At 40.9% G+C, this 12,348-nt stretch overlaps 1 protein-coding gene across 1 annotated transcript in view; it reads right to left on the bottom strand.

Annotated features, from left to right (window-relative positions):
* The window catches only part of LOC133488514 (protein unc-13 homolog A-like), a 39,613-nt gene that overhangs the window by 18,083 nt on the left and 9,182 nt on the right, over positions 1 to 12,348 (bottom strand). Inside the window, exons 9-30 of the mRNA XM_061796455.1 lie at positions 11,945 to 12,158; positions 9,694 to 10,773; positions 8,777 to 8,879; positions 7,705 to 7,748; positions 7,094 to 7,172; positions 6,747 to 6,752; positions 6,595 to 6,669; positions 6,296 to 6,515; positions 5,911 to 6,138; positions 5,673 to 5,814; positions 5,344 to 5,513; positions 5,064 to 5,179; positions 4,022 to 4,185; positions 3,759 to 3,912; positions 3,379 to 3,447; positions 2,764 to 2,853; positions 2,292 to 2,426; positions 2,008 to 2,135; positions 1,350 to 1,435; positions 1,145 to 1,271; positions 967 to 1,063; positions 79 to 222 (exon numbers count right to left, since the gene is read on the bottom strand). Of these exons, the coding sequence (XP_061652439.1) occupies positions 79 to 222; positions 967 to 1,063; positions 1,145 to 1,271; positions 1,350 to 1,435; positions 2,008 to 2,135; positions 2,292 to 2,426; positions 2,764 to 2,853; positions 3,379 to 3,447; positions 3,759 to 3,912; positions 4,022 to 4,185; positions 5,064 to 5,179; positions 5,344 to 5,513; positions 5,673 to 5,814; positions 5,911 to 6,138; positions 6,296 to 6,515; positions 6,595 to 6,669; positions 6,747 to 6,752; positions 7,094 to 7,172; positions 7,705 to 7,748; positions 8,777 to 8,879; positions 9,694 to 10,773; positions 11,945 to 12,158 (3,671 nt within the window). The remainder of the gene's footprint in view (positions 1 to 78; positions 223 to 966; positions 1,064 to 1,144; positions 1,272 to 1,349; positions 1,436 to 2,007; positions 2,136 to 2,291; positions 2,427 to 2,763; positions 2,854 to 3,378; positions 3,448 to 3,758; positions 3,913 to 4,021; positions 4,186 to 5,063; positions 5,180 to 5,343; positions 5,514 to 5,672; positions 5,815 to 5,910; positions 6,139 to 6,295; positions 6,516 to 6,594; positions 6,670 to 6,746; positions 6,753 to 7,093; positions 7,173 to 7,704; positions 7,749 to 8,776; positions 8,880 to 9,693; positions 10,774 to 11,944; positions 12,159 to 12,348) is intronic.

Raw genomic sequence — 12,348 nt, 5'->3', positions numbered from 1 at the left:
CAATATGGATAATCAAGTGTTAGAAAAAGGTCATGTTACAGAAAATGTCTGCCGATAGCAATAAGAGGCGAAGGTCACCTTGGCGAATCTCTTCATGTAGTTGCCAACAATCTGAGGGTCGGGACACTCCAGTTTGCGGATGATTTCGAAGCTCTGATTGAGCTGAGAGAACACATCTACCACAGAGCAGGAGAACAAAGCGTGCTCTGAAGTGACCTGGAACTGCACAAGAGGAAAGCACAAGCACTTAACATGACCCAATTAAACAGACCCTTCAGTGAGGTTTTCGCTCTCTCATCCTTCCTTCTCCCCATTGCTGTATGTGGCCTCGATCTAAGAGATTATCAGAAGGTCATGATGGGGGGCAGGGCCCTCATTTAAAAGTCCTGTCGTATCCTTGAAAGTGCTCAGTGTTAAGGTAGGGTCAGGGACGGGGCCACTGATTGCATTTTCGCTGACACGCTAAAGCAGAAGTTGCCTCGGGCGACAGTAATTGGACCCAAAGAATTCCTGACATATGACATAGAACAATCTTCAGCTGCTTTGTATCAGCCTTTTTGCCGTGTGACCTGTAGTGCGAAATGGAGCTGATCTGTGTGTGTTTTTCTCATGATATGTTTGTGTGTGCATCGACGTGTGCTATAGAAGCTGCGCCTCTCTGCTGTGATGTTTTCTTTTCCAATTTGCCTCTGCTACAGAGTACCGAATCAGTATTGATCGCCGCGGGGTCTTCAGCCCAAGCCTCCAATGTGCTGAGTCAGCTGTGAACTCCTCGAATTTCCATGAGACATGCATGAATACATTATTGGGTGTCAAACCTGAATGGCTTTCACATTTTATCGCTATTAAAACTTTCCCAGGACAGTTTTTTCCAAACATCTATAGCCTGCTATCGTATTCTAAAGATGTTTCTAATATGAGGTGTGCAGTCTAGTGTGTAATTTTTTTTCTTTTGTGAGTGCTTACGCCATCTTTTTTATCCCTCTCCAGAGCTCCATGGAGAAAATCTCTGGATACTTCCTCGTTTTCGTCCAGCCACATGATTACAAATGGCTCAAACCATCTGTAGTGGAAGTGGAACGGAAGGAAAAAACATGATTCTTTGTTTCATGCGAAAAGTAGGTCCCTGTGTAAAAATACTCACGCTGGATATTCAGGTACATGTTTCTGAAATGTGGGCAGTTCCTTGCAGTACTCGTTGTAAAGCCACTTCACCTTGAAGTGCAAGTTCATATAATCTGCACTTTTACACAGACGGTGCTTTTCATGTTCTAAATACAAAGAGAAAAATAAGGGGAAAAAGCTTTACATTTTTCAGGCACAAAAATGTCCCTTCCATCCCTGCTAACCTTCCATGGCGTATTTCATGTCTTGAGCAAACATATTCCACATGACCTCAGCACTGATCTTGCCCACATTGAGTTCCTGTGGAAACCTAGAAGAAGAAACAAGATGCTCAGACTAAATCCATCAATTCATATAGAATAGTTCCTAGAGCAAAACCGATAAATCGGTGGGCCGGATTAAGGTAAATTTGTGTTCTTGCACAGCGTGTATATCAACGTTTTTATTTCATTAATCGGTCGATATATCGGCCATCGGTCAAAATACCGGATATCCACCGATATAGCGGACATTTTTTTTTAAGCCCCCACTATCGGTATAGGCATCGGCCCCAAAAAATTGTGCATAATTTTGCAGTGCCTTACATTTTTTATTTAATCCAGAACAATACATTAGTTGAGTATATTTCAGTTGTATTTAACTTTTAAGTACAATACAATTTGATTTAAAAAAATAATCAAATCATAATTTACATAAGCACTGTTATTATTTTCATAAATTTAAATGCAGTTTAAATGTTCAAACTCTCAAACGTTTTGAGGTGGTACTTAGTGTAAAAGGTTCGAAAACCACTGCGTTATACTGTACACCATGAGAATGTCTTAAAGAGACACTCTTTTCTGAGGCATGAAGAAAATTTAAACACATACAACTGAGACTCACTGATTAAGGCAAGGAGTGTAGGAGTTTTTATCCTCCTCTATAATGGACACAATGAGTGTGATGAGTTTGGACCAGAAGTCCAGGTTCTTGACACTGGGACCCTGCTCATCTGGAGGAACCGCCTTTGACTGGGGACAGAAAAGGCCACATCTTCACTTTAGTAAAGAGGAGCCCATTTGAATTCCTCACAGAGTTTTAAGATAGTAAAAGGTAAAAAAACACTTGAGTGTGAGAATGCGGGCCAAATGTTTAAAGGTGCTCTACTTTTATGTGTGCAAACTTACAGGATCCATTTGATATTCTCTGTTGTAGAGGTCGTGACAGTTGTTGAAGATGTATTCATAGGTGGAATTGAGACAGGCTTTGACACAGTCCTTCACAACCTGGCTCGCTCTGGGGGGACTTTGAAGTTCCTGGACCTAAAAAACACAAAATACACATGGAAAAGTTCAACGAAAACCCTCAAAATTCAGTCAGACACAGAGTCACAGCCAAGGTGATCTTTGGTGGAATATAGTCCACATGATGCAACATACAAACATAATAATCTGTTACCTAATTTCTACAACGTTTGCTTCTCTCACTAACAGTTTCCATTTGGATAGGCTAATGTAAGCTGATTCTCAGGATACCCCTCGAGCTTCTTGACAGAAAGGGCTGGACATTTGCATGGATGTCTTGTTGATTTTTTGGGGTTTGCATAAAGTAAATCCCAAAGAAACTGAACATTTTCCTTCACATTGCATTCATTCTTACCTTCATCCTGAAGAATGTTATGCTGGTCAGCAGGTCCACAGTAGACTTGAGATCTTGCAGTCTTTCAGGACTACTGGCAGGAAAATTGTTCTGAAAGAATATTTGCAAACAAATGGGAAGACATTTTCTTGACTGCCTTTTCATTGGATTTCTAGTATCTAGAAAACACTTAAAGACATCCATCACTGCACAGGTAAATACATTATCAGTACTTTAGAATATCATAGAAAACTCAATTTATTTAAATTGTTCAATTCAAAAAGTAAAACTCTTTGCTATATGAACTCACTAGACACATATTTTATGATTAAAATAATTTGGATGACTATAGCTTACAGCTAACAAAAACGCACAATTCACCAGCTCAAGAAATTTTAATAATGTATTACATAGGATCAATCACAATTATTTTTAATATAGAAATAGGTACGAATTTGCATTTGGATTCTGAAAAGTATTTTCCTGTGCTTAATTCCATTTTATATATACACTTTTTGAATTAAACCACTGAAATAAATGATCTTTTCTATAATATTTTAATTTATTGTGAATGATCTGTAATGAAGAATGACCTTTTCCAACACGACAAGTAAAAAAGTAGACAGTATTCAGTACCCGGTACATGGAGAGGTCAATCCTTAGGGAGTTGTGCAGTTGATCCAGTAACTTGACAAACCTTTCCTTCTAAAAAATGTAAAGGACAAAAGAGCTAAGAAAGACACCACAGCTGTCAGATGAGTTAGTGTCATTTAACGTCACCAAGCCATATCAGATGAAGCTCAGCAGAGTGACTGTTTGTAGAAGTGGGCTGGGCCACATTTTATTTGTCTTTGCAGTCACCCAGAAGCAGTTTTTACGTGCATTTACAAGATCATCCCGACGACTGGGAATTGCGGTTAGAAAAAAACAAAAAAACAAAAGCTGTTTTTTTTTTTTTTTTTTTTTTTTTTTTTTTAAATGGAGACGACATTTAGAACACTGTGTCAGGGACTTACACCAAAGTTGGAAGCAGCAAATCTGTCTGAGGCAGAAACATTGTTGGACGACTGGGTGGTGTGGGCATAGTAAGCGTTGATGTTGGCGAGCAAGGTGCTCATCACAGCGGGCACTCCAGGGCACATGTATTTAGATGACAAGCAGGCAAAGTGGCTGTTTTTTTGGAAGGGACAATAACGAGCATTTAGCAAAGGAATGATGCATTTTTCTGTGTCAAACTATTATTTTGACTTGATCAACTCGGAAGACAAGCAGCACTGACGTCATAGCCTGGTAGATGGACTCCACACCATAACGCATAGCAAACTCATCCACTATCTCCTGAGCGGTCTCCTCAAAATACACCTTCCAGGCATCGTCTCCTTTGGCATCCGGGATCTTTACTACGCCACCATTCTGTTCCTCAGTGGTGTACTGGAACAGATGCTAAACACAGATATAATAAAGGGATGTTATAGCCCGGACATCTCGGAGGGGGGGTCAATCCTACAAACCTCCCTTTAGAATTTCTCTATTTCACCTATCACTGTGATACGCCTTGAGCTTAAAAACAATACAAAGCTGGATGCAATTAAGATTTTAATACAGCACAGAACAGTTCCGCCTTTCCCTTTAATTTCTCTAAAAATAAATGTACTAACAGCTCAGTATCTCACCAATGTTTACAGCAATCTTAAAAGAAAGCGAAAGTGATTGACAATTATGGTGATTAGTCCTTTAGTAGGCAATGAACCATATTTAATTTACGGGGGTGTTATAATTAGAACCCACACAACCCAAAGCAATATGTCAGTGTGATTTCTCAGATAAGAAAAAAAAAAAAGAAACAATGACATTTCAGGAAGCAGAATGAATGATATAGGAAAAGATTTGGTACAAAAAAAATGCTTACACAGCATTCTGGAGTGAATTTCTAAGATGTTAATGACAGATAGGCAAAGATAGATAGATTATTGTTCATAAATCCATGTTAGTGAGCACTTCTGCTTTGGCAAAATAATCCATTCACCTAATAGGTGTGGCATATATGAATGCAGATTAGACAGATGGATTATTTCACAGGTGTGCCTCAGGTTGTCCACAATAAATTGCCACTCTGAAATGTGCAGTTTTACTGTAGTATTCAGTGGTTAGAACACCAGTTAGTGTGCCTTTTTGCCATTTGCCTAATGCAGTTCAACACAGCTACTTAATTTATCCAATGGGGTGGATTACATAGTATGTATATAAATACTACATTGATGTGCCACATTTTTGATAATGTTAAAATACAAATGTAACATTTCCAACAAAATGGGCCTGACCTCATGAAGACATGTGTACTGGACATGATAAGGAGCCACAGTCTCCTCTCCTTTAATCTCCACGCTGATGTGCATGCGGATGGCTCCCGATACAGCAGATTTATCTGTCCTCTTGTCTGTCAGATGCGAGTAGGATATACAGCACAAGCTTTGTTAATTGGCTCTTCTGTCTCCAACCGACAAAGAGTTCAATTATCTGGATCGTGCGTCTTTATCTGTGTTACTTGCATAACAACGTTACTGTCCTCTGACTGCCTTTTCTTTCAGCATGGAAACTCACCGAGGTTATACCAAACATCCATTTCCCCACTCAGCGTGCGGACTTCGATGATGGTTTGACCGAGAAAGTCGTCACTCTCACGTTTGAACCTCTGTTTCACACGAGACTTGATGTCATCGTCCTCATCCCAGACTCGAACCTTGATGCGATCAGAAGAGTTGTGGCACTCGCTGGATGAGCCAGAGATATTGTTAGCAAACATAAACATATTTGTAAAGCGCTGCAGGAATCAGCGCATTGATGCTAAAAACATTTAAATGTAGAAAACACTACGGATTGACAAGAAACATGAATATGGCAGTATTGAAAACGGTCATAATGTTACTCACAAGTGGAAGTTCTCTTCCCATACTGGGTTGAGGTTGCCATAGATGGTCTTGGTTCTTTTTTTGGTCTTTCCCACTTGGACAGTCACGTATGGATCACTGGAACCAGTTTTGTCTTTAGCCTGGAGTCCCTGGGCACATACCACTGTGGAAAAGAGTTCAAGAGACAAAACAGAAGCTTACACAGTCAGATGAGATGTATTGAACTGGAAACCAATATTGTGATTTATATTCATCTCACCAGTGATGCTGATCTTTGCTGACCATTTAGACGTCCCGTCGAGCACACTTTGCTTGATCTGTTTCATTTGGGTAGCGTGTGTTGATTTGTCAAGGCCAAACACTTCCTGGATTTGCTCAAAAATCTCCGGTTTGTTCCTCTCTCTGATCTTCATGCGGTCCTTCAGGACCATGATGATGTTCTGGGTTCGGTCCTCTGCTCCATGCTTGGAACTTTTCTCTGCAGCCCCTGAAGAGAGAGTGGGAAAAAAATAGAGAATTATTAAGAGTTTACTGCCACAATACGTTGAGGACGAGCTAAATTCCTGTAGTGTAGGTGTAACTAATGTTGAGGCTGTGAGTGTACGTATGTGGTTTTGCACATGAGCCACGAGCTACCAACTTACTCTGCAGACAGTCGGCATTCAGCAGATCTTGGCACTTGTCGTGACATTTGACACCACACTCAGAGCAGCGCATGCCTTGTCGGGCGATGCCCCACAGCAAGCCTTCACATTCATAGCAGTAGGTGGGGGTCGTGGCTGTCCACACTTCAAAATTGTGCGGCGTAGTGGAGGAGATGGGGTAGATCAGAGCCTGCAGGGTTTTCTTATAAACATGACTTTTCTGCAAAAGACATGGATGAGAATTTTAAGAATGGAACAAATGTCAGATGATAAAGTGACAAATGAACACAGAAACGCACCAACTCTTCATTGCCAAGAGTGGTGGAAGCCATTGCGGAGGTGATTCCAGCCTTCCGAGAGTTCTGCACTAGCGACTGATAAAAATATTAAAAGGGGGGTTATTTCAGGAGCACCAGTGTTCAAAAAGCATAATGGATGGAAGGTTTCTTACCATTGCCTGATGTAATGAAGCAGTGGTGATTAAAAAAAAAGAAAAAAAAGAAAATTAAAATGAAAAGTCAGAAAAACAAAGATATTTTGTGATTCCTGGCAGTATTAGTAATGTTTTGGATGTTGTTAATGTAAGTATTCTTCCTCTCATCATTTTCTTTCCCCTTTTACTATATAAGGACAGGTGGACTTAAATTAAGTAAGATTCAGGTGTACTCACTTAGCTGGAGCTAATATAAAAAAGTCATCATGGAAAGAAATCATCCTAAATTAAGTTGTCCTGGAATGACCTCTGATTCAGAGTCCAATATTTCTCCAAATTAATATGTGTGTGTGTGTGTGCCTTACCAGATCCCTGACAAGAGGAATGGCTTTTCTCTTCCGAAGGTCTGGCATGCTGTCAATACTATAGAGTGCACCTCCCATCCTGCATACAAAAGGGAAGACCCATCATCACATTTTCCACAAGTGCAACGCGAGAGTGGAGACAAAACCAAAGGTCCTTGTAAAAAAAACATTTTTTTAATCGAATCTTCCTTTAAATTTAATGGATTCTTGCTCCACTCCATTTGGTTTAATTCAGACAAGTATTTTTTTTTTCTGATGACGAATACCAAGTAAATTGTATTATAAATATGAATCCAAAATTTAGCCAATCTAACACTGACTTGCCACACACACATTAGTAGAACTGTGTTGCTTTTTAAGTAAAATGCTGGCAAAGAAGCTCACTTCTACTTATTTCTAAAAACTCTGAGCAGAATGAGCCTTAGGCAAAACAGAGCATTCCTGGACTTCTATAAGTGTATTTCAAAGCTGCTGTGACATATTTCCTTGATGGTATGCAATTATTCAAGTGGATCTTGATCTTAACGGTGATAATTACCCCAATACACTGATTGTTTTCATTTTAATGTTTGGAATATTGTGTTATTTTGCAGCTGACATCAGACACTCACCCTCCTTTACCAAACCATAGCGAGCTGGAGGTTTCTCCTCGTGCCTGACAAAAAGAGAATTTTATGAGAGAGAATTTTTTGGGGGAAAAAAAAGACAATTGAATGTATCCCTCACTAATCTTCTTAGATTTACATCAACAAAAACCCATGCATCAGTAGACAGGATTTACATGAGACTGAAAAAATCCATTGATTGAGGGGACCTACAAATTTGGCTTCTTATTTGTGAAAATATGTATGTGATTTAGTGAGAGCTCTGTAAAGTCTGACTAAATACAACAGTTCTAAAAATACATAAGAGAAAATACGTGAACCTTCCTAAGAATTGGCAACTTTTGCAACTATTAGATCTAACCAGAGTTGACTTAATTCTTTCAAGCCACCATCAGCTTGCACCTACCTGTGAGCATGCTCCAATGAGGGCTGAGAAAGGTGCATGCGAAACTTGCTATGGCAATGACATGAAACTGGAACAAAAACAAAGTGGGCTGACACATAACAATAAAAGAAAAGAAAGAAAGGTAGGTAGAAAAACACGTGACGTAAGAATATCAACATAAACATTGAAGCAAGTGATTAATTCTGTGCACAACTCAATTCAAAAAGTAATGAATAGCAACAAAATATGAGAATAATGCAAGTGCAAACTGATAAAGCAAACTAAATATTTAGCAGCAATACTTAGCAGCTACATCAGGCAGTCATACAGCATTCTGGTGCTTTATCATGAACTAAAAGTTTACTGTCTGCCAAGTCACCAATTTCTATTTTAAGAAAACCAAAATATTTAATTTATAGAATATGAGACATTATACATGCTTTCGGGCTCCTAGCTGCAAACACTAAAATAAAATAGAACCTCAGGAGTTTATGTACCATGTTTTTTTTGCATATAAATAAATAAAGTACTTAACATGCATATTTCAAAGACTTGGTAGACAGCTTTAGAGTCTCTGGAACTTATATATATATATTTTTTTTTTAATGGAACTTGTAGCCCTCTGCAGATGGAGCTAAATCGGACCTCGGCACAGGGACTGGGCCGAACACCCCCGCAGAGTTGCGCACTTACCTCCCGCAGCTGGTCTAAGACCTTGTTGTATAGTCTTAGCCAGTTCTCTTTGGCTCGGACTGCTGGGTCCACTGGCTCTTTGAGCTCCTCTATAACTGGAGGACTGACATAGACATTTTGGATGTAACGCTGGTGATGAAGATAGCGAGATATACAAGGTGTCCCAAAGGGCAAAATTTCCTTTCAGGTATCATTCGGATACGTCAGAATTTGACAGCTTAGACTTTGCAGTTTTTGTAAGCACACTGTATCATACACTTGCCGATTGCTTTCCCACTGACATTGGATCAACGTTGCAAAATTGCCGCCAGGCACGAAGTTATTCTGTCCCCAACTGCAGTTCGCCGCCATTTTGAGAAGCTTTATGGCAGTCACACTGCTCCAATGCATTGTATCTTAATATTAATTTAATAGTAATTCATGCTAACCATGGCAAGTTTCTCACTTTAAGCGGAAAAGTATGACGCTCCACAACATGAAGTCAGTACAGATAAAGCTTTATCACTCTGAGAAGCATCCGCTGAATCAAGCTTTTGTTGATGCAGAGTTCCAGTGGAGCCCTACTGACAGACTTTCCATGAATTTGCACGAATGCCCGCTCTAGCAGTTCTGTGTCTTCATCAGTGGTGGTAGTAGGTTTGTCAATAATAGATCCTGTTTCAAGAAACTTTCCATGTATAGCATAAATTGTCTAAACACTGGAGCATAAAGCTTATTAGACGGATGCTGAGCTGCATTCATCAACAGAAAAACTTCTTGCCAGGCAGCAATTTTACAGTGCTGCTCCTATGTCAATGGATATTCTTATAAAAACTGCTAAGCCTAAAGCGAAATACAAAAAAAAAAAAAAAAAAGAAGTGCATCATGACTTTTGGGACACCCTGTTCTGTACATGTGATGTTGGGTGCCTCCTTTACCTCTCAGGTGGCATCTCTTTTTCCTCAGGGCTTGGTGGTCTGCTTGTTTCAATGTATTCCTTTTGCTCCAAGCTGAGATTGTCCTCTGGGTTTGTAGGGGACAGCCTTGCCTCTTCCGGTATGTTTTCCTCCTCAAACCAAGGCTCTTCTTCCATTTGTGAACCTTCGTCCATAGTTACAGCTGACTGTACAGTGGCAGAACCATTAAGTAAAGATGCAGGCTGAGCAGAATTTGGAATCTGCTGGGAAGAAGGGCCTGTGGCAGTGGAGGGGGGCTGAGTTGCAGCTAAGGTGGCTGGGTAGGACGGTGGGAGATTGCTTGCTGCTGCAGACTGATGTTGTTCGGATGCAGCTGGTGGCGGTGGATGAGACTGGGCAGGTTGGGCAGTGGGGACAGAAGACAGGAAAGTGGAAGCGAGGCCTGTGACTCTGGCTGTTAGGGGTTTGGCCATTGAGAAGAAGGAAGTGGCAGATGAAGCTGTCTGTGCCTGTGTTTGAGTGTGGGGCTGTTTAGGCGTTTGAGAAGTCTGTTGACCAGTTGTAGGTTGTGCTGCTGGGGCAACACCAGCAGGCGGACCCTGGCTGGTTATTTGATTTGCAGGTTGTGTCGGGGGTTGTTTTTCATGTACTGAGGGTTGTTTCTCCAGTGGAGGTCTAGCACTTGGTACGTCTAGAGTTTGTGGGGCAGTTGATGTTGGGGTGGGTGTGAATGGAGGTTCCAAATCTTCACTGAGGTTTCCATCCAAATTGTATAAATTGTCATCATCATACATCAAGTCCTCATCCTCATACAGGCCCTCCTCTTCTACCTCATACAATCCACCGTCTTCTTCCTCATACAGAGCTGCCTCCTCACCTCCATCTTTGCTGTAGCCACCCTCGTCACTGTACGCCCCTTGAGTCTCATCGGGGTCCCAGTCTGGGGAACCTTTACTGTAGCTGACTGAGGAGTGGCAGGAATGGTACGAGTCATTCTCTTCGTAAGGGTCCCTCTCTCCATATTCACCACCATAGTCCTCCTCACTCAGCTGACTGCTGCATCGACTCAACTCTGCAGATGATGCATAGCTTCCAGTGGGACTAGAAGAAAAAAGAAGAGAGGAGAGAATGCACTATATACTGTAGGCAGGAAGTAGATTGGAACAGAGAGCTGATAGGCCTCAAGAGAACATCTCATTTCTAGAAACACAACAAAATAAAGGAAATGTATTTTCACTAGGACGAATGGAGCTAAAAAGTGAATCAGGGTGTTTTGGGTGGGGTGATAAAGAAAGAGAGAGCAAAGACAGGAAGGGAAGACTGAACAGTGAGGCCAAGTAGCAGAGGAGGAATGAAGAACAATGTGCCAGGGTTTCCCTGTCCAATACTCTCACACAAGCAGCTAATCTTTTGTGCAGTATTGACCACTAGATTGCATTTTGAATTATTCATAAAGAGAGAGGCAGAGGCCTGCACAGTTTCACTCCCAGTCTGAGTAAGATATGTCAATAAGCTGTGAGAAATGTAACAGGGGCCTAAACAACAATGAAAGACAAATCACATTTAGTCTGCTTGACCCATTGAAGGCTCACAAAGCCACATACCAGATGGCAGAAATGCATTGACTATTTTCAGTAGCAGAACTCAGGCATAACAATTTGATTTGCTGTGTTCATCACTCTGTTTACCGCAGATGCAATTAGTTGAACTGTGCAACTGTCAATAAAATGATAATCATGATAAATCCATATTTGTTGGGTGATGTGAAAATGCACCTTTTTAATGCAATTTTAAAGCGAATTTGAATCAACTTAATATTGGCAGAATATAAACTTTATGTTCTGCGAAATCTAAATAAACCATATCTGTTTGAAGCGAGACTTGCTGCGGAGGATTCTGTATCAGGACAAGAGCTGTGAAGGTCTACCTGTGGCGCTTCATTTCCCTAAATTGACTCTCATGCAGTTTACACATTGTATAGCATCATAACCTGTGATTAATGTCGGCCACACGGCATCCTTTGCAACCTGGTCATCCTGAAGGGGATCCCTCCATCTGTGATCTTTCACAAGGTGTCTTACCTTTTTCCCCCCAAATGGGTTATCGCAGAGTCTTTCCTTGCTTGGATGCACGGTTAAACCATGGGATGTCATTGATTTTTGTAAGATGTGGGTTTGTGCAGCCATTTGACACTATTTTGTGATTAAGGGCTATATAAATACAACTTGACCCAACCCAATGAGCAGATTACAACACAAGGAAAGGTACACACCTAACAGTCCGCTGATGATGGTAGTCAAGATCATGACTGTTGGTCGTGTGCGGGTACGAGACGCCTTTGGAGTTATGGTGCTGGTGGCTGATTGGGTACTGGTGGACAGAGGCATTGGGCTGAGATGTGCTGTAGTATGGAGGGGGGATGCTGTTACTGGTTTCGCTGCGATAGTCGCTGTCCCTGTCATCCACAGCACTGTCTGGGTCATCATCTACACCGACAGACACACAACGGCATGATGATACAATTATAACGGGACATGTGGGACAGGTAACAAAAAGGACAATTAATTGATGAAAAGCATATGCATATAAAAATAATGTAGAAATTGATTCAGATTTAGGTGACCTTGCCTCAGGATAAAAATGAACACTTTCGTTTTCATTTGCTTTGCAACTGAG

Source organism: Phyllopteryx taeniolatus, chromosome 14 (assembly GCF_024500385.1).
Source record: "Phyllopteryx taeniolatus isolate TA_2022b chromosome 14, UOR_Ptae_1.2, whole genome shotgun sequence".
NCBI classification, from domain to species: Eukaryota; Metazoa; Chordata; class Actinopteri; order Syngnathiformes; family Syngnathidae; genus Phyllopteryx; species Phyllopteryx taeniolatus.
This window is presented reverse-complemented; position numbering and strand designations above follow the sequence as displayed.